This window comes from Notolabrus celidotus, chromosome 12 (genome assembly GCF_009762535.1).
Source record: "Notolabrus celidotus isolate fNotCel1 chromosome 12, fNotCel1.pri, whole genome shotgun sequence".
Taxonomy (NCBI): domain Eukaryota; kingdom Metazoa; phylum Chordata; class Actinopteri; order Labriformes; family Labridae; genus Notolabrus; species Notolabrus celidotus.
In genome coordinates this window covers 31,798,768-31,821,583 of record NC_048283.1, presented here as the reverse complement: position 1 = coordinate 31,821,583, position 22,816 = coordinate 31,798,768, and the positions used below count along the sequence as shown (strand labels likewise).

The 22,816-nt window shown below is 41.1% G+C and overlaps 1 protein-coding gene across 1 annotated transcript in view; it reads left to right on the top strand.

The window, feature by feature from the left end:
- me1 (malic enzyme 1, NADP(+)-dependent, cytosolic) overlaps positions 1-22,816 on the top strand; it is a 116,918-nt gene that overhangs the window by 26,738 nt on the left and 67,364 nt on the right. Inside the window, exon 2 of the mRNA XM_034696983.1 lies at positions 16,004-16,137. Coding sequence (XP_034552874.1) covers positions 16,004-16,137 — 134 coding nt within the window. The remainder of the gene's footprint in view (positions 1-16,003; positions 16,138-22,816) is intronic.

The window sequence follows — 22,816 nt, the reverse complement described above, 5'->3', positions numbered from 1 at the left end:
CGGAGGAACTTTACCCAAACTTTAACCAAATCACTGCTGATCTCTGCCACGGCTTTTTGAGTTCTAAAGGATTTTAAAGCCGTGTTGAAACGTCTTTGCTACTCGAGCTTATCTCCTCTCACGTGTTGATTCAGTGAATCCATCTGTGATGAAATATAGCACCATCTAAAACAGCACCAGCTGAGTCTCTTCATGCTAACAGGCTAACTGTTGTGTTGCTCATAATGGGTACGGTTACATGATGTTTTTTAATTCTGAATTACTAATTCCGAATTAAAGTTTTCTCCTTCGTGTTTACATGGAAATATTAATTCCAAATTGAGGTTAACATGGAAAACACGTTTGTTTTTATTCAATTGTTTTTATTCAATTCCTCTTAAGGTCTGGGGTTGGGAAGGGTTCTGATTGGACAGGAGTGGTCGTGACGTATTTACATTTACCGGAAGAAAACAGACTCCAGTTCCTGCTTCTTTCATTTTCGGTTACAACATGGAAGACCACACAATAAGTTCAACTTTCGCTTTTGATTTTGATTCTAGTTTTGAATAAGCAGCTCGACACAAACATACTGCTTCACTTTCATCAGCTGAGGAGGAGAAGAGAGATAGAGGACCGGAGAAGGGAGGCGGAAGACCGGACTTTGGGGAATCAAAGCCGGTTAGTGCAACAGCTGCTCTACCTCAGCCTGGAATATGTGCCCGCCAGCGCGGAATATGTGCGTCATCGCGACAGGACAAGGGAACGAGCATGTGCAGAACGACCGGAATTACTTTAAAGTGGAATGAACGTTTACATGATCGTGAAATTATTCAATTCGGATTTAAAATCAGAATAAACCAGCCACATACATCGGATTTAAGTTTAATTTGGAATTATCATTTTCATTCGGAATTAGGTGTTTACATGGTCATTTTTTTTATCTTTTTAAAGAGGATTTAATCTTAATTCGGAATTAAAGAGGAATTAAAAGTCTCATGTAAACGTAGCCAATGATACCTGCCTGTCCGTCTGCTTCTATGGTGTCATCTGTGATGAATGGCATTCCTCTTTGCTTTACTGCCCTCTACTGGTCTGGTGGTGTAGTGCATGTACTTTTTTTTTTTCGTCATACATCACTGGCCTGATTTGCACAATCTATCCGGGACTTCAGCCCGAGGTCGAAACGTAGACAACAATGGGGGCACAGGAACAAGACACCCCCTTTACTCTGATTGGCCCTCCGTAGGCTTGTCGGTAGCAAGCGGTAACCTCCGGTCTTCAAATAGGTTCTTCAAAAACTAATGTTCATATTAAACTTACAAGTTTTGCCCAAATAAGGACATGGTTGACTTGATTGACAGGCGGGCACTCTGTAGCTGTGACAGAAAAGACTAAAGGGCTGCCTCTTTACCTCACACTAGCTCGGACAAAGTTTGGTTCAAAACAGCACTCAGGAACAGATGGGTGACGTCACGGATGTTAAGTTAATTTTTTTATACAGTCTATGGTCGAGAGCAGAGCAATGGGCTGACCGTTTTCTTCCGTGTTTTCGGCTGTGACAACAGCACAGATGTACCAATTAGCAGAGCCGTTGAAATACGACTATGCCAGTTAGGAGATCCATATACAATGACCTCATCATTTCAACAAGTGAAGATCTCACTGTATTTTAAGAACGGACCGTTTTGAGCAGTTTACACACAAACTGAGGAATTACTATGACATATGCATACCTAGTTATTTGAAGATTTGCACATGTTTAATATGGACATCCAACATTGTTACTTTATATCTGTTTGAAATATGAGAAAGCATAATACCCCCTCTATAAAGTCGTAAGTCAATCCAGCACATTATCATCATAGGTATTTAAATATTGTTGCTTTGTAACAGCCCTTGGTTTCGCACAGATGCGTCTGTTTTCTTTCCTTCTTACTGGTGAAGATCCTGAATTAGCCTCTTTTTGAGGTCATTGAAAACAAGTTGAAGTTTGGGAACATTTGGTTAGAAAATGACTCACTGTTGACTTTTCACACAGAACTTTGGTTGGTCTTTGTGGTAAAAGTTCCATGACCTTTCCATTTCCCTTGATTTTCATCAAGAGTACGTGTTATTGGTGGGATCTGACTGTGCATGCATTTACATGTGTAAGGACACCAGAGGGTATTTTGTGAGACTAAGACTGGGAAGGATTTGACATATTCTTTGAAATGACATCAAGGAGAGAGCTGCAGACTGTTCTGAAACTAAAGTGGGTCATTTAATTTGATGCATTCTGCTTTGTTTAACCTGCAGCATTATACATACAGGATCATTTAATGTGAGTAGCATGATCTTCCAAAACTTGTTTTAGAAACTGTCTGGTATTGTTTTATATCCTTAAAAGAGTCAATCAAATCTTCCTTTTCCTCGCAACAAATTTAAGCAGACGATTATCATGTTGTTGATTCATCTGGGAAAGATGTTTTGGATGGGCAGAGCAGCAGACAGATAACAGATGGTACCTCAAATGATAAGGTGATACCTCAGACTGTAGTGCTTTGTAGCTGAGTTGGCCTGTATTCCCTGAAAGAGGGAAAGGAACACCAGGGGTTATTTCAAAATCTTTGTTTCTGAGTTGTGTTAGATTAAATCAGGGAAAAGGAATGCTTCTCTGTCACACAACAAACGGCAGATATTTATTGATTGGAGCAGTAGTTTAATTTAATCACATCACATTTATGTCAAGACGGAAACTAATGAGTTGCTGTTTATATTATATGTTTGCATCGGAGAGAGCACGTCTAAATGTTGCACAACGTCATTTCCTTTTTGGCATCACATCTGAAAGAACTGCGTGTTTTCATGTGTTAGTGTGTTCGTATGTTCGTATGTCCGTGTGTGTGTGTGGGGCGGGGGTGGAGGAGAGTGTTGCAGTTGCCACATCTGCTAACCAACTTTATAGAGAAAGTTCTAACAATGCTGCGGTCAACAGAAATGAAACAGAAATTAGACAGGGACATGACAAACATTCCACTCAACATGATTAATGATTGTAATTGTATCGCAGTAATAACGCAACGGTTCACATCTGGTCACTTTCCCTCTGAAGAGTATGAAGTTTATTTTTTATGACATTCTGATTTAATTCATCATTCTTACTATATTTGAAGAGAGAGAAGTCATAGAGGGATAACTTTGATAAAACGTACCTGTCTCTGACCTGAGACATGACGTTAAGGACTTTGTTTGGACTTTGTACCCAGTAGGATCAGCTGAGTAGAATTCATTGACCGTTAAAAATGTAGATTAAAGTCATTTGTGAGCACCTTGTAAAACTTTTACTGGTGTTCACAGCGACTGATGTGGTTAACCTGCCTTCGATGTGCTTTGTCTTTGTTCTGTTTTAACCTCCTGAACACTTTGTCCTATAATGCCTCGTAAATATTGTTGACCTGAATCATTAAGCTCAACTTTCCGAAAAACATGTAAAAAGAGCTGAGGTTGCCCTAATGCAACATGAATACACTCCAGATAAATGAGGGGAAGTGGGGGTGAGATGGCTATCACTATACATCACTCTCAGCAAGTGGTTTTACTGATAAACAAGCCATACAAGAAGGCCGTCTCTTGTAGTGCCTCGGCTCTGCCTCCTGTGAAAAGAAAGCCCTCCCTCTCCCACACAGTGTTGAATAGAGAAGTGCTCTGTGGCCACACACATCTCTGCCAGGCCCTATCTCAGTGCCAAACATTTGAGCCCTCTCTCTGCTGAAGGCCTGCAGGCTTTTGTCTCCATGTCTGATCAGTGACTGTGGTTGAGAGAGGCTCAATAGACGAGGGCCTCCGCTATCGTGTTTGGCTCAGGTCACTCTCAATAGGGGATGTTTCTCCTGGAGCAGAGGGCATCTGCATTGAAGCTGCTGCTCAGACAGGGAAAGAAAGGGAGGCGAGTGAGGAGAAATCCAGCAGGCTTCTTATTTAGAAGTGGGATATGGGCTTTGGAGGGTATAGGAGTGAGCAAAAGGTCCCCCTCCTCAAGCCGTATCCAGGAATCTCACTCTAAATGAGCCATGGCTTTGAGCTGAATTACATCATTTCAAAGTTTAACCAGAGTCTGGGAAAGCTTTTTAGGGTTTAAAGTTGGTTTGAGTTTTTTTTTTTGTCAGCACATTGACAAAATTGTCCATACCAAACCAGTTATTTAGTCTCTTAGTGGGTCAAAAACCCATATTTTCAGTTTAAAATAGTCAAGAAAAGTTACTGCTGAAAGACGAAGTGATAGGTTTTTATTTATATCATCACAGACCCTGCTGCAAATTACTGAGAGTGATTTTAGAATGAATCAGTGTAATACAGTTACTATTTTATTGTTACTTTTACACAATAAAATGTTGCTTGTTATTGTTAGCCTACATCCAGGACTAGGACATCCCCTGCTTTCACTGTGGATGAACTTGAGACTTCAGGAGAGCTGGTGTGCTCAGTCATCAGGGCTAACATTAAGCAAACAGTCAATTCTTTTAAACTGTTAATGTTAACATCAGAATATTTGACATGTGGGGATTGTTTGTGGTACCCCTGACTCTGCATTGTGAAAAAGTCCAGACATTGGTGGGAAAGGTGTTGGCTCAAGATGTCATCTCAAACTGATGCTATGATGAAGCTGAAGAAACTGAAGACTGGGCGGCGAAGGGGAGGTGGAGGGTCACATATTACAATAATAATAATAATAATAATAATAATAATAATAATAATAATAATAATAATATAAAAATAATAATAATAATAATAATAATAATATTAATAATATAACAACAACAATAATAATAATAATGATAATAATAATATAACAATAATAATAATAATAATATTAATAATAATAATAATAATAATAATAATAATAATAATAATAATATAACAACAATAATAATAATAATAATAATAATAATAATAATAGTAATATAACAACAATAATAATAATACTAATTATTATAATTATAATAATAATAATAATATAACAATAATAATAATAATAATAATAATAATAATGATAATAATAATAATAATAATAATAATAATAATATAACAACAATAATAATAATAATAATAATAATAATAATAATAATAATAATAATAATAATAATGATAATAATAATAATAACAATAATAATAATAATGATAATAATAATAATAATAATAATTTTATTCATAAAATACTTTTTAAAACAAGTGTTTAAAAAGTGCACTGACAAACAAAGCGTGGTTCAAATAACAATGGGAGGAGGCATGGGAGGAGGAATATTAACAATGCAAAACAGAATACAACGCAAGAGGTTAAAAAGAATAAATTAAATAGAATGAAGTGGTGAGACAATAAATGAAAGTTTGCAAAAAAGAAGAGATTTAAAAGATGTCACTGACATCTTTTGGCACAGATAAAGTGAAGGGAGAGAGCCATGTTTGAAAACAACAGCAGCAATGTGATAGGCTGACAATGACTGTGTTGCAGTGCTATAGGATAGATTTGACCAGGTGAAGGGAACAGCTGATGCTCTCAGAATATATGAGTTGGTATGAGTGAATACAACACAGTGACAATAAATCAGCACACAGAATATAGTCTTCCTCACTGACCTTCATTGCAGAAAACATTAAAGCTCCTGTGAGGAACTTTTGGTTGGCGCCAACTTTGTGACGCTTTTGGACCTCTTACATCTTTGCTGATCTTGTACATGTATAGACAGTATTTACTGGAAAAATGTAAACAAAAGCAGCCTGCAATTGAGTTCCTTTTTCTGACAGCTCCCCAGCAGGTGTGGCTTTAAACACTATACAGAAATAATCAGTCTTGCCATTGGGGCTCTTGTTTGTTTTTTTCTGTCATGTAAAGGCATCATCATTCATTTCAGCCTGTTTTATAACCAGTTAAAAACTCCTCACAGGGGCTTTAAAGAAAAGGATGGATGATTTTGCAGAATTGCTCTTATACTCCTTCAAAATAAAAGCTCCTAACTTTATAACACTCTATTAAATGTGTAAAGCCCTATTTATCACATTACACAACATCTGGTATGAGTAATGAAAGTACGTCAATGAGTAATGCAACACATTTCTTTTGCGCTGTCTCACTAGAAGAATAAAGTCAGTACTTTTTCAAAAGCTAATCCAAATATTACGGGTCATTTATGACATTCTTCATGAACCTCATCTAGCAATATACAGCCTGAACCTGCAGCATCACTCACCTGTTTTCAGGGATCAGCAGATAACAGCAAGTATAAATACAGGATAACGTTTCAGAGGAGAGAAGTTTGTGGGAAACACTTTAGAACAGTGCTAACATTGTTATAAGGAGCCCACTCCTGTGGGTGAAACAAACCACACAGTGGCATTAAGGAGTTTAACTTTTCACTGTAATGACGGGAGTGTCTCTGCTGTAAGCCTTCAGACTGCAGTCTGTGTGGTTGTTGCAGATGGAAATGAAAAGGTTGAGGGAGCAGAATGTTTAAATTTCTGCATCTTTACATTGAAAAGGTTGCAATGAATCCATCCTTTGAACTCCCTGGGCAGTGCAGAGGAAGAGAGGTAGAACAGGCATTTCATCAGTTTGTAAGCACTGCAGCTTTCATCTTTCTTGTTTGCCTTCTGGTGAACTAATTAGCTGTTTCCTACCCGCTGAGGGTTTTTGGGGTGGGCACGGCAGCAGTTCGAGGTTGAAGGGTGGCACTGGCCAGCGGGTAGATTACAGGTTTGGGTTGTTGCCACGGCTGCTGGAACATGGAGCTGCGGGCATCACATGTGTTGGCACAGGGTGCGGGCACTTCAGATGTGGTCAGGGACATGTGGAAGCTTTCGAGGGTTTATCCTGCCCTGCCCTGTTTAGGGCTGCTGATGGTAGGGAGAGCTGGCAATACAGCAGTCAGACACTGAAAACCTGTACTCAGACGAAAAAACATAGGGATGCGTTGTGTGTAAACATAAGTGTGTGCATTTATATCAGCTTTTAGGTTTTGCTGTGTTTGTGTGTGTGTGTGTGTATTTTAGTTTTTATACTATGGTTTTGTAAAGAAACAAAAAAGTCAAGAAATATGTTCACACTTCCCAAACAAGAGCCCACAAGTGTCGGCTAACAGACTTGACATGGAGTTAGAAATGGGGAAGGTGGCACGTTATTTGCTTTTTCAGCAGCAAGACTGCTGGATTGAAATTTATTCTAATTTCAAGCCAAACATAACATGAAAAAACACATTTTATGTACTTATAACCAATTACTGTCCCCCTGAAGCCTGTCTGAACTTCTCAACTGCGAGATGGAAACTCAAACCATCTGGGATTACCCTTCTTGCCTTCTCCCTGGTATGTGTTTGAGACAATGTGCCTCCTTGATGCCTGAGCAGGCCTTCTGACAGGCATGATGACTGACAGAGTCCAACAGGACCTTGGAATTGAAGAGATTGGCAGCTCTGTTTACACACTGAGGACAAGGGCATTGCAAAGCCAGCACTCAAGTCAAAGTCAAAGAAACGTCATACTGGCGTCAACATTTCCCACGCTCTCCCTGTGAGCCGTGCACTGCTAATCTTCTTGCCATCATGAAATCCTCCACCCCCTTCCCTCTTCTTCCTTCATCACCAGCGTCCTGATCTGACCCAAACAGCCATATCTTCAATCAAGTAAGAAAAGTCACTCTACAGTCCAGGGTTCCCGCCCTGCGTGGCAGAGCTGCCTGCCTGGAAAATGTTGAGTGGGCAGTTTTTGCCCAAAGGCATGGATGAGTTCTGCTTCACATGTAACACAGGCAGCATCTTTTAAAGTCCCATTGAACTGGATGGTTGACAATCTTAACAGATCTTTTAATTCAAGTTTACCAGCCGTGTAATACACAGTCTGCTAAAAACTGTATCTAACATGTTTTTATTTCTCTGACTTCTTCTGTAGACCACCTGACATATAGTTATATTCATACTGAGAAAAACAGACCTAAGAGAGCAACCTCAGCCATACTCCACCTTCTCATGAGGAATGACTTAATGATCTGGGCCTGTATGCACATCCAGGAATTATCGATGAAACAGGCCGTTTGTACTAATGGTGAAAAAAAAAGATTAGCAATCTGCATGAGCCAGGTTAACGCCCCAACAAAGCATTACATTTAATGGAAGTAGACCCCACAATTGCAGGTGCTAATGGCAGGATTACCGCACATGTAAGGATGTTTAAAGGATGGAGGACATCGTGCTTATACGTTACAGTTTAAGACGAAATATAAGAAGACAACAGATATTTAGGGATTGAACAAATCCTTTGGAAAAGTATGACCATGTCAAAATAAACAGCAAATTTGGATTTAGGAGACGCAACATAATTCTTAGGTAACCTACCAGCAACACCGTGAAGTGAATCCTTCCTAAACAACTCCATTAACAAGTCCTCATCCTTCAATGGGGGGACAGGTGGTCCTCCACCTGGACCACGTTGGTGGCGGTGCTTGTTGCTCAAAGCCGCTTTCATGTTGCTGATTTTATTTTGTAGGTCTTTTACTGTGGGCTCAGAAACACCACACACATTTACCCGGTTCAAGATCTGAAGCCAAACTTTCCCTTTCTCCTTGTTTGTTATCTTTGAGGATTGACTTCCTGATAACAGCTGTTTGTTCATTCTAGATTCTTCTAATCAAATGTCCATTTCTTCTCCCAATGGAAAATTAGTTTTTTCTTGATCTTCTCTCAGTCACAGCGTTACCGCTCACCATGTTTATTGTTGTTTATGTGTAGTAGGCATGCACAATCCAAATTTTTTGGAAAGGGGTTTTCCAGGAGGTTCCCTGGACATATGACGTTTTGCACCCGCCTTGCTTTCATGGCGCAATTGGTTAATTGGCCAATTATTTGCAGTCGTGCATGCGGCTAACACTACGGCCTAATGGGCCGTTCCATTATGGTACGTTAAGATTAAAGGTCCCGTTTGTGTAATGGCTGGACGTGTATGCGGGCCCTTAACCAGGGATGTCTATGTTAGGTTGCCTGAATGATTAAACATTGTCACCCTCAGTAGTCTGCACCAGAATGACCGGCATTTTATCACATAATGGGGTTTGGCCCTATTTTAATCTAGGCAATGGAGATAAAGTTGTACATAGTGCTGTATCTGGTTAACTGGTATATGACCACTTCATAACAGACCCTGATACATTCAATTGTCATTTTAATATTCTGTCAGGGGCTCAAAAATACTTTGACCTTTAAACATTTTGCAGACAAAACAAAATAAAGATAGGGGACCAAAGGGGACACACTCATAATGTATCTCTTAACACAGGGGTTCCTAAACTTTTCAGCTCATGACCCCCAAACTAACAATGCCAGAGACAGGTGACCCCCAGTGTCCTTCATGATGGGTCAACACTGCACACTGCCCCCACACTGTAATAGACCAATACAAAAGCAGAAGACATTTGAACCAAAAAGGACAAAAGAGCCAAACATCCGTGTTGTTATAGAAACTTAGAAGTATAATTCGAGGACTCTTGATGTTTAGGCTGGAGCAGTGAGTACCTAATGAGTAATAATACAATTTAACTGCTAATAATTCAAATTTTACTTTTTTTGGTAGGCATCTTTCGATGCTACCATCACTATTTGGGAACCACTGTCCTAACAGAGGGTGTTATGATGTCCTTTGAACAACTGAAAAACTAATTTGAACTGATGAGTTTGAAATGAGGACTTCTGGTTGTATCTCTGGAACAGGTCACAATTTGCAACACTTTTTGGAGAACACATAAAACTTCCTTGAATAACTAAAATGGAAAATAAACTGATAATAATGAAAAAGAAAAATATAGAGGCAGTAAAATATACCAGATTTTAAATGCTGTAAATAATTCTTCATGGAGAACATATGGAAGAAAAACTTAGGAGATAGCAAGTTATCTATTATTTGAACATGAAAGAACATGTTTTTTTTCTTCCTCCTCTTCTTCCTCTAAACCCGAATATTTTTCAAGAACGAACTATTTTAATATGCACACTTAACCATTCTCTTCACTGTCTCTTTGTACTTTACCATTATGTTACACTTTTAAATGAATATGTTCCCTGATCATGAAATCAATTAAAAAAAAAAAGAAATTGATAGCCTTTTTCTAAACAGGAGTTCAGTCTATTTACATGTGACAGTTTATTGCATGCCTGCTTGTGTGTTTTTTCATTGTTTAGTGTCTACATTTGTCAGAAAAAGCAGATGAGAATGTAAGAACATGGTCGGTGCATCTCTTCAGGGAGTCTCAGCTAATGAAAGAGCAGTGTGAGACTGTGTGAGGGTTGAACCTCATTTTAAAGCCTCATATTAAGCTCAGTGTGCCTCATGTATTTTAAGCCTTTTTTTCTCCCATATATCCCTCATGGTCAACGGACCGAGGGCAGAAGTGGTGCATTGTGGGCCAGCTGCTTTAAGAAACACACACACAGAGTCTTAAGTGAACAGCTGGCTCGCTGTAAAACAGAAAATCCTTTTTGATAATTGAGGAAGGTTGTAATTCAGAGCTGCTTCTGTCTATTTGAGGTCCGTTAAGTACAGACTGCATCTAGCCTCAGTGAGCGGAGGATGGATTGGGACTCGTGTTTTAGTGTCAGAAATAACCAATGCCCCTTTTCGGTCAGATGATTTAGTACTGAAGGCTAAATAACCAACAGAGTTAGTTCAAGTTGCTGTTAACATGTTGTTCTGTGGTAACTAAAATGATATACTGTTGTTCATGTTAGCTTGTAAGGAACCTTTTTCTGAAATGCTGTGTTTGCTTGTTTCAGTCATGTATCTGCCCTCCTTTTGGCGTCATAATCTCGAGGACTCATTCAGATTCAATCAAAAATCAGTTCATTAAAGTCAGTCTGGGGTGTCCCTCTATACCCCTGCGGCCTGGTCCATCGGTCATGGGGCACGGGTGGGGGGCGTGACTGGGGGGAGTGGTCGGGCCAGCTGGGGGGGGAGGGATTGGCCCTGCCCCCTCCCCCCTCCCCCCACTCCTGCGTGCCGGTTGGCGGGCTCTGATCCGGGTCCTGCCCGGCTGCCTGCCTGTCTGTTCCTGGTGCTTGGCCCCCTCGGCCCTGGTGGCTCCTTTGGCTCTGTCTTAGGGGGCTGTGGGGGCGGTGTTGTGGAGGTGTTCCTTGGGGAGGCTGTGGGATCTCTCCCCCCTCGCCCCCCTTTCCCCCTGCTGGGTGACCTGGGGGTCACCCTGGGTGCCCCGGCGGTACCTGTTTGCTTCCGGTCTGGGTCCTTGGCTTGTCCCCTGGCCTGGGTCTTCCGCGGCGCGTTGGGTCCTTCGGTCTGACTGCTCTCGCGGCCCGGGTGTTGGGCTGAACTGCTCGGCTGATCTGACCCAAGTGTATTCATCTGCACCAGTGGTGGTCTTGTTACACAAATAGAACACAGCACGGCGGCAACCCTCTGCGACCCAAGCTTCAGTAATGATTGTGGACACTAAGGGTTGCTCAATCATTAGTATCACCGCATGGTGTTTTTGGCGTCATGGTGAGATGGTCCCTCTCCATATAAGTGTCTTAGGTCTCTCTCTCCTTCTCTTTCCCTGTCCCTTTATATATCTTTGTGTATTCTTTCTTTTACTTTCTTTCTTTCTTTTTTTTTGGCCCCCCTAGGTGTGCACGCCCTCTTTTACAGAACATGATATTAGCTGTCAATAAAAGATAGGCCAGAGTTCTAAGAGGGATGGTGATGGTCGCATGCACACAGTCACAAGCACAGAAGAAAAAGGTTTTCTTTCTTTTCTTTTGCTGCAAGAATAAATTTCATTAATATTTGACAGTTTGTGACAAACATGACACAAACCAGAAATATATATGCAGACAAGAGAAGAAAAAAAAAAAAAAAAAGATAGTCTGACATTTTTATTCATGAATAAGTAAAACAAATACCATTTGAAGTGTGTCCGCGATCAGTGCTGGTGGGTACCTGATGTCAAAGCCACCAGGTTTTATTTCAAATGCTTCATTTTATATCTCATGCTGTCTACATCCCTCTAACAGTGCTTCTCATGCAATCAAGCAGATCTTTTTACAACCATAGAGCGAACACAACCACATACACACAAAGTGCCAATGCACGGAAAGGCTGTAAATCGCAGCGGACTGGGCCAAGCATCCGTGGACCAGATCCAATTTAGAAACGGCACAGCCTTACTTCTGACTCAGCAGTCAGCAACAGTAGCTGGCATGTTGTGGCTGAGGTTTCACCGGGTCGCTGGTCCTTTCGGGATGAAAATGAACGAGAAAATGAAAATACCCACTGTTCTATATCATGCCTCACTTGCAGAGAATAGTAGAGAGTGCTGTTCTCGGTCTCCAAAATGTACAAGGGCATATTGGGGACAAATCTCAGTTGTTTCTATCAGGAGCTGCAGCTTAAGTACCTCAGTTTCACACTATGTCCACTCTTTTGAAGTCACACTAGCACCAACATGACACCTTTCCAGAGTTAGATGAATGCTTCCTCCCAAAGGTCAGAGGTCAGACTCTTCAGGGTGAAGACCTTGACGCCAAACATGTCTATGTTTTTCAATATTCTGGCTCCAAGGTCAGAGGTGAGCGAGATCAAAGCCAAAGCAGAGGTCAAAATGAAGCAGGTTGGTCAGGGCCTTGTTTTGTGTGTTTTTGAGGAAGTGCATTGGAGAAAGTGGTCATTACACCAGCATGTGAGCTTCAGCAGCGGGCTCCCTGAATGCAGATTGGCTGAGAGTGAGCGCCTCTGAGAGCAAACAACCCAGGAGAAACAGAGGACACGTTTGACACGCCACTTCTGTCACCACTCAGGAATGTTTGAACAGAAAGGATTGGTGAATATTTTCCGAAATATCCTATTGTTCAAAGTTCAAACAGAGTTTTCAGAGCGTAACTGAGCCAAAGGGGTAAATACCAAGAGTGCAACAAGATTGACCAAGATAAGGGTTCCTAAACTAGCAGGAAATGAAATCAGATCATGTAACTTTTTGCTGGCAGGAGTTTCATATTTAGCTGACAGATATCAGTGAGAGATAAGATCTATACTCTCGTCTTTTCTCTGAGCACAAAATCAAACAAACCAAATGTAACATTCCTTACAGAACTGTGAAACAGATCAAAAATCTAACGGTTTGGTTTGGATTTTGGATTGTGGTTTCTGGATTGTGGATCACAGTTTGGATCCCTCTTCTCTGGACTAAATTGGTGTAACTGTGCATTTCAAGGCACACTGATAAGCATCTCCATGCATATCAGAGGGGTGTCCTAACATCATTCAAGAAAAGCCTTAAAAAGCCTTATTCAGCAAAGATAAGGACTCGTGATAGAGGTTATTTGATAACAAAAAGGCACTCAATAAAACAGGTGATTCACTTGACTCAAATAAGGAATCAACTCGTCTTCAGGACATCCTGTTTGGGGTCACATTGTTGTGTTTCAGTGAATGAAATGCTCTCGTGATCCTGCTCTGCTTACGTTTTTGGGACTTGATCCCAATCTCACAGTAGTTTTTGTATCAGTGAAGTGAGGCTACCTTGCCACTGTAACTTGCTAAATGCTGCATTGTGCTCTGCTTATGGTGGATTAAGATGAGATCAGACTGAGTCCTGTCTGTAAGATGGGACTGGATCTTATCCTGTCTTGATGTTGGGTCTTTGTTAATAATTTAAAATAGAGTATGGTCTAGACCTGCTTTGTTTGTGAAAGCATCTTGGGATAACATTTGTTGTGATTTGTCACTATATAAATAAAGATTGATTGATTGATTGATTGATTGATTGATTGATTGATTGATTGATTGATCGATCGATCAGTGGCTGGGAGGAGAGGACCAATATGGTTGTTTGTGTTGCTTTCAGTAAATAGCAACGCTGTCGGTCTCATTACCTTATCCACATCTGTGTGCCGTATTGAGAGAACATTTTTATGGAGGCTGTGCAGGCGTCATGTTTGACACTTGTGTTTTCTAAAGGAGCCCATATTGATGACTCATCTTGGTGCAAGTATTCATCTTGTTGTTGATTATTTTGCTAACTTCTATCGAACACTGCAGTTTGTGCTGTGGGGCTGACACAGACGGACAGTTATCTTTATTTTGCTTGTATGATTTATAGCAAAGGCGAGGGCTTCAAGAAACAGTAAAAGCTAGTCCCAACTAACTGTACACCTTGATGACAAATTATCCACTGATCTACATATCTCTTGGTCTGAATAGTGGAGGGTGGTCTGAACAGATCACAGTCCAACTTTTAAAAATGGAAATAAGAACACTTGAGGATCCAGGGGTCATTACAATTAATGTAATGGAAGCATTATAGAACAAACAAAGCAGACTATGAATTCCATTCATGGGGCACCATCGGCCTAGCAGTCTAAAGGCTGATTTATACTTCTGTGTCGCCCCTACACAGCAGGGGCTGACGCGGACATCAGCTCCACATACTTGTGCGTCGACGTGTCTGTGTCGTGCAGCAAAACGCTTAAGGGCAGTGTGGTCTCTCTGATAGTCCGGTCGCCTCCTTCCGGCCCCGCTACGATCTCTGTTTACTTTCCACAGAGATTCAAAGTGTGTTATGTTAATAATGTGAGGCCGATAAGTGGGGATCCCGGAAGTGCTGTAAATGCGAAATACAATGCCGCTGAGCGGACCAATCACAAGGCTTGTGGTTCGATTCTACGCATAATTACAATTTGGAGAAGGTGCACATAATCTACGTGCGTAAGCCTCTGCGTAGGTACGGGAGCTACGCAGACCTCTGGTGTAGGCTACGCTGTCGCTTCGACGCAGAAGTATAAATCAGCTTTAAGCGCTTGCCCCATATACAGAGGCTATAGTCCTTGTTGCAGTGATTGCTGGTTTGACTCCTGGCCACAATCATCTGCTGCATGCTTTCATCCTCTATCTGCTCCCCACATTTCCTGTTTCTCCTCAGCTTATCCAATAAAGGCAAAAATGACCCAATATATATATATATATATATATATATATATATATATATATATATATATATATATATATATATATATATATATATATATATATAGCGCCGCCTGCAAGCTAGTTCAGGCAGACAACTCGAGCCGCGCTCATCATACTGACACGTCACCACCTCTCCATCAGCTGATCTCAACATCCTCATTCGGCGGTCTATTTAAACGGCAAGCCTCCCTGTCTCTGCCTCTGCTTGCAGTGCTCCTGCTGTTCTGCTCAGTGCTGTGTGAAGTTTGTCCCCACCTCCTCCCCGGCTTCCACCTGCGGGCTCCGAGGGGGTTAGTCCTCTCTCATTGCTCCTAATGTCTGCATTTAAATAATCTACGAGGAGTAATGAAATTCGGAGCCCACACGCCAAACACAATACTGTATGCTGCAATAAACTTATTAAGTAAACGTGAGTTGTCTGACTGAAATATATATATTGTTATTCATCACTAAGGAAATCACAACAAAAACCTGTTTTTAGCAGCTTAATAAAAGATCAGTGGCTGCTACGTCTAACGGGTGTTCTGTTATGAACAGCTGCCATAACTCCACTTCTTGAGGTCAGTGTTTTCATAAATGATGTCAGTCTGTGTATCTTGCGCGGGTTTGTATGAATGTACGCTGTCATGAATTATCTTTGTATATAAATAGACTACATGTCTGTATGTAGGTATGTATGTGTGTGTACTTGTCGGCCTGTCTGTTCTTTGGTATTTGACTCTTGCATTCTCTCCTGAATGTGAAGCACTTTGTAACTGTGTTTTAAAAAGTGATAAGCTGATTTTGATATGAATCAAAAAGTCATGAAGACCAGATGTTTAAATAGATCTACACTGATAATTCATTAGAAACATTCCCCGACATTCCTTTGTTGTACTTCTACTTTCTGTCTAAGGGAGTCATACCACACTTGAGGTGAGTGAATCAAGCTCTTCACTTAAAAGGTCACTGGCTCGGACAGAGAACATAAGGCAGACATCCTCTGTACAAGTTCAAGGACATGATTGGATGATGAGGGGTTTTAAAGTATGTGTGTGTGTGTGTGTGTTCTCAGGGCATGGCTTTCACTCTGGAGGAGCGTCTCCAGCTGGGGACCCACGGCCTTCTACCTCCCTGCTTCATCAGCCAGGATGTCCAGCAGCTCCGGGCACTCAAAAACTACGAAATGCAGAAAGACGAGCTGGATAGGTGAGGCTGACATTCAAACTACTACTATGACATGATATCTTTCATCTTATTTCAGCTTCAGTTGAACCTGAACTGATTCCCCTGAGGATTCCCCACTGTACATCTGGAAGCCCTCAGAACACAAGAGGCAGATCAGCCATCAGAGATCCACATCCATCTCTAACACCACATATTTTACTAAACAAATCCCCTCAGTCTACTCTCCTCTCTACTCCCATTTCTCCTCCTCCTCCCTGTTCTCCTGCATGAATGTTTTTATTGCCTCCACAGTGACCAAATGAAAACTCCAGCCTAGTTTTGCACGCTTCATTAGAACTTAAGAGTCGTAGCTGTTGGCATTATGCAATGAGCCGGCCTCGTGGTAACTCTTCAGTCTGGACTCTTTGATGGAAAGCTCAACTGAAGTCAAGGCTTCAGCTCCGTCACTGGTTTGAATTATACGCAGAAGCTGAATGTTATCTGCCTGTGAAATGACTTCTTATTTCAGACGCCCTCTTTCAGTCAACCATTCCATCAGCTGTCATTCCTAATGTCAAGGATGACTGAGCTGCAAGTGAAAGATGATTTAGGGTTAATGGGTATTATAACACAATAACAACAATGCATCCTCTATAAAACCGTCATTATGAGCTTTTCTTGTAGCCATTCCCATGCCCTACCAGTGTCACTGACACTCTGTCTGTGGGCCTTGTGTGCACTCCAGCTTTGGGCTCTGGTCCCGTGGATTAAGGACTGCTATTTGCCTGCCATCTCTCAGCCCTGCTGTGTTTACTTAGTCTGTTCCCCGACTCTGGATCCTTCTCTGGCATTTACTGTTGGACGCTGGCATTTACTTTTTACAACCATAACTTTCCCTGGGTCCTATTCTATTTTAATCGGAGCATTTTGACAACAATGTTTTCCTTTCAGTGGAATTTTTGTTGTTCTTTTATTATTGTGGCAAAGAAAATAGCATGGCCTGACACAAGCATTTATGGTCTTAGATGATGGAGGGACCACAGATCCCTCTGTGACTTTGTTGTCAACAGAGGAAATAGATGTTCAAAGGTTTTGTCAGCTGAAATACTGCAGTGTGTAAACTGAAACAGCTAATGGGAAACCTCATATCCAGGGAGTTGTTAGAGAGCAGTAGCAAGCTTAAGATGGGCCTGACCGAGCAGAGTTGGGTGATCACTCATGCTAAAATAGATTAAGATAGAGTTAGATTATATCCTGGCTGCCTTATTGACTTAAAAGGAAAATCTTCACTCAGTAAGTCAGCATAGATCCTGCTATATAAAGCAGTGTGTACAGTAAATATTCCTGTTTCCTGGGTGCGGGTAGTGCTTACCCCTTTTAAGGTTAAGAACAAAGAAATGGCCCCTTATGTCTCGCAATAGCGCTCTTTAGCAACATGCTAGGATTTGATGTGGCTATCTAACAGTGGTGGCTAGTGCATTTTTTATAATGTGTAACAACACATATTACACCAGTGTACTAAGTTGAATTAAACAAAAGGCATTAACTGTATTTTCTAAGCAAATAAACATAGCATTTACCACCTGGACTAGAAGAATGGGCCAACTGTCTCTCTCTCTCAAGCAGCATAAAGCTTTAGCATCACTACAAACTAGGGGTGCAACGGATCAAAAAACTCAAGGTTCGGATCAGATCACGGTTTTGAGTCACGGATCGGATCATTTTTCGGATCAGCAAAAAAACAACAAAAAAAAAAGACAAATATAACTTTGTCCTCCATTTATTTTGTAAAACACTTGTAAACTTTTGCCCGTTAAATAAAAACAACAGTCAACTCAAAATTTACTGTGGGCCCAGTCCTGGCTCATTCACTGCATTTCATGGCATGGCAAGTAGTGGCTCTAAGAACCGGCTCTTTGAAGTGAACGACGGGAGCCGGCTCCTGACTGGGAGCCGTTTTTTTTTAACTTTTCTCTTCTTTTTCTGTTAAAGCCTCACGTGTCTACATTGAGCAGAACGGGGAGGGGAGGGGTTACAGAAACACAGCACAGTGAACACACCAACAGAAGGGAGACGAGAGGGAGAACGTGCGCGACAGAGAGAGCGCACTGGAAAGGTTAGAAAACGAGTGACTGCAGGAAACACAGTAAACTTTAGACACATTGAAACAGCATAGACTATTAAAAGGCAGAGTGTAGACTCTGTAAGGTGAAAGTGTCATCAATCAGGGTCCACAAAGAACCTGCAAAGGCACATTAGAAGTGTCTGTGGAGGTTCTCAGTCATCCAGGTCATAGACATTAGAACTGTTAATCCATCAGTGCAATAAGTGAAGAATAAAGACGTGTTTAAAATTATAAATAATATACATGCAATCAGAGATTGGACCTTTTTGTCTAATTGTGATGGGTCTTGTTTTTGTACTTTATAATAAATTTTTGCTGCTCTGCTCCATGTTGAGTATATAAATAAAGCCTCATAAATAATACACATTTGATATAATGTATGTTTTTACATTAGTTACTCATTTTAAATATAATTTTACATTATTTTAGGGAATACATTAATTTAAACAAGAAAAAATCTGAGGAGCCACTTGGGAGCCAAAAGAGCCGGCTCTTTGTAGTGAGCCGATCCAAAAGAACCGACTCTCTAAAAAGAGCCGGAATTCCCATCACTACTGGCAAGTGAAGGAGCAGAGAATCTTCAAAAGTTTCACTCCATTCTTCTTTCATTTGCTGATTTTCACCGTCCACTTTTCTTTGAGCTGCAAACTTGGAACACACCCTTTTCGTTCATTCTAGGGTCCTACAGCTGGCAAAGTGCCAATATGCGAACTGCTCCATAAACGAAAGTGAAAGTTAAAAATTGCACTCGCAGCATTGAACTTTAAGGCTTTTTCCGAAATCGCCTACTATGCTAGCAGTACGTACTGATATGTCCAAAATTCAGTATGTAGTAAGTAGTATGTGAACAAGAGCAAAATCTGCAGTAAGCCAAAACTCCCCAGATGTCTACTGATACGGGAAAATATCTCAGTGTGCATCGGACCAGTCTGACTCGCGTACTGTTTCCCATAATGCATAGCGCTCGTTCTGCTTTTTCTTTTTCCTCATTTTTTGACGAGAGGAAATCCGTTTTTGGGTGCTGTGAAAGTTATCAAATTACATATAAACTACTTCTTAACTTTTTAAATCATAAATGGATGCTAAATAAGCATTTTATTTATCGGCTTTGCCGTTGTTAACTTCCGCTTTCCGAAACCGGAAATCCAGCAAAGTCTGGCTCAGCATGCTGCATGACAGATCCAACAGAACAGTCAGACTGCATACTAAATTCAAATGCAGTATGTAGTAGGCAATACCTACTGCCTACTACATTAGTAAGTAGTATGTAGCAGGCCGTTTCGGAAACAGCCTAAGTGACCCAGTAACAGCCTGTCTGCGTAATGTTGACATGGAGACAAGTCCTGGTAAACACACAGTGACCTGACCAAAACACAGAGTGAAGGAATAACAGTTTGGGGGCCACAAATAGACGGCCGGATGTGGTCCGCGGGCCGCGTATTGACGGCCTCTGGTCTAGTGGGTGCGCAACAGAATTTCATAACGTGGCTCAAGCACATTCAGCCTTCACTGTATTTCACAGGGAAACCAAAATGCTCCCATACATGTGACAGAACAGATGCAGGAGGGTTTTCATGTTCCTCTGCTCCTTCACTTGCAATGACTACCGCTGCGCTTCACGAGTGAGTGTGGATTCTACATGTGGTCATCACGTGAACACACGCAACTTTTTTCAACAACCGATCCGCGGACCACGTCCATGCCGATCCGTGGAGAGGCATCCGTACGGATCAACGATGATCCGTTGCACCACTACTACAAACCATTAGCCAAGCTGTCTCAGTAAACAGCCGACTGTTATTTCTCTCTGCTGTCAGAATGCTGTTTAATTTTGACGCCTGACTGATCAAGTCCAGGCTCTTTAACTGCCTGCTTCTCTTGCAAAGATGTTCTCTGTAACGATCTTATCTTCAGCAACTTTCGATGACAGAGCTGTACATGACTCCAGTCTCAAACTTTTAACTCAAGCTCAACAACTCACTCCTGCACAACGAGAAAGGATTTACTGTGTCACAGCGTGCCTCGCTTTTCATGTCTCAATTCAAGGCACGTGACTCTTTTGATGCTAACTGCTGGCTGGTGGAGTGTAATGCAGTTTGGGTGCACTTCATTGTGTCTAAAGTAGCTCTTATCTCTTGAAGTGGAGCAAATGCACATGTGCAATTTATAACAAGAGTCAATGAAGGTGTGAAGTTGCAAATGTTTCATCCTAGACTGGAAATACAATTGCAAGAAAAAGTATGTGAACCCTTTGGAATTACCTGGATTTCTTCATAAATTGGTCATAAAATGTGCTCTGACCTTCATGACCGGTGGGCAGGTCTGATCTGCATAAAGGAAACTGAGCCACAGTTTGTTCATTATTTTGATCTTCTGCAGATGCTGTCCTGTTGGTGTCATAGAAATGTTTAAAGGTGACATATCACGCTTTTTTCATCAATATATATTGGTCTAAGAGGTCCCCAAAACATGTCTTTAAAGTTTATGCTCAAAAAAACACTTTGAAATCAGATTTTGGTCTGCCTGAAAAGCCCTCTTCTTCAGTCCTCCTCAGAACACTCTGTTTTCTCTCTGACCACACCCCCTCAGGAAGTGGATGTGCCCTCGGCTCTCCAGCACGTTGATCTAATGTTTACATGTTGGCTGAAAATACACGGCTGCTAGCAGACCGCGCTACTTCAACCCTCTGAATCTGATCCAGAATCTGATCCTGACGGAGAGGCGCCTGTAGCAGGACCTTTCTGAACCATTGGTCACAGATTTAGTGTTTCTTGTTGTTTTATTTGTCAGTATGTCGACGTGTGTCTTGGTACACAGCTACAGCTACAGCTATGAACATGTAGCTATGTGGCTATGCTAATTAGCGCTAGCACTTTTCCATGAAAAATGAAAATCATCCACTAGATCTTCAAATCTGCAGACGTGGGGAGTAAAACCGACCTCTGCCAGAAAGGCAGCGGGACCTTTCTGAAGGATTGGTCACAGATTCTGTGTTTCTTGTTGTTTTATTTGTCAGTATGTCGATGTGTGTCTTGGTACACAGCTACAGCTACGACATGTAGCTATGTGGCTATGCTAACTAGCGCTAGCACTTATCCATGATAAATAAAAATCATCCACTAGAACTTCAAATCTGCAGACGTGAGGAGTAAAACCGACCTTTGTGTTTATTAAGACAGCCTACAACTAGCATGCCTCCCTCCTAAGCTCCTTGTTACCACACATTTGTGCAGGTAATGAAAAACAGAGGGGGGATTCAGTATTATTTTATACAGTCTATGGGCTGAACAAGCTCCGAGCTCTGACTCCGTGACAGACCGGATATTGTTGTTACGTAACAAAAACACTGAAGTCTGAAACGGCTCGTTTCACACACATTTACAGAAAGGTGGAGAAATCAGAACAGGGGCAGAATGGATTTTTTTCATTCTCGGGGGGTTTGTAGACATGCCAGGGACACATATTTCAGGTAGAGAACCATTAAAAAGTCCATTTTGCATGATATGTCACCTTTAACATGTAGTTGAAAACTGTAATAAAAAAAAGATGTTGGAGCTTAATTGAGGACTTTTCTTTGTTTCATTTTCAAGAGTCAAGAAGTGAATTTCTTATGTATACAAAAATACATGTTAAGTGTGTTGACCAGGAACATCAATGGCAAAGTCAACTTAAACTCCATGCTGTGAGGCAAACAGAAACCCTTCATGTGATGAATTGCATGTGGCAGAAACTAATTTGGTTCACCAATATGAAAACAGTTTTCTTCAAGAGCAACTGTCACCACCGTGTATTGTGCAGCTGCTTTGCCTTAACCTATAGCAGAGAGGGCGTGCATGCTTTTTATCCCCTTAACAAGAGGCACCTTGTGCTCCTGGCCTTACGGAAACTTCTCTGATTAGAAGTAGAGCCCTTTCTGGCGTGCTCTACTTAATTTGGGTCATATGCAAACTCTCAGTCCCTGGTCAATCAGAACAAAGAGCTTGTGTAGACTATCAAGGGGCGGATTCTTATTCTGTGTATTTTTCCAATCATTTGGAACAGAAGCAAAACAAATCTGTGCAAGTAATCATTGTACATGTGAGCAGAATTCTTTTCTTCTGCTTGCTCCTTCCTTTTTCTTTTGTACGCTCAAAGCTTTGCTTTCACTGGCTTTTCCAGTAATGTGTTTGCCTGCCAGACTAATTCACAAATGCAAATTAGTCTGGAACCTCTCAGTCCTTGATTATTCCCAATGAATGTTATCAACGAGTAAACCACAATGCCTGTAGATTTAACTTTATAGATCTATAAACCTGTGATGCATCAGAAGACTATTAGGCAAGCTAACTGGCTCTGACATTGACATCATATGGCTTCAATTCATAATACATGGATGGTGGTCAAGACAGGATTTAGTATCCAACTGTATTAATATGGACAAACACACTTAGAGTTTTGCTTCTCTCTGTTTTTTGACATTGTCTCCAAGTTTCTCCTTGCTGTGCCTCCAATCTTGCCTGCTAGATCTCACTAATAAACACTCAGGACTTTACATCTGACTTTAATAAACCAACCTCAGTACAGCAGGTATGAGTTGTCAGGATGTGAAAGATTAAC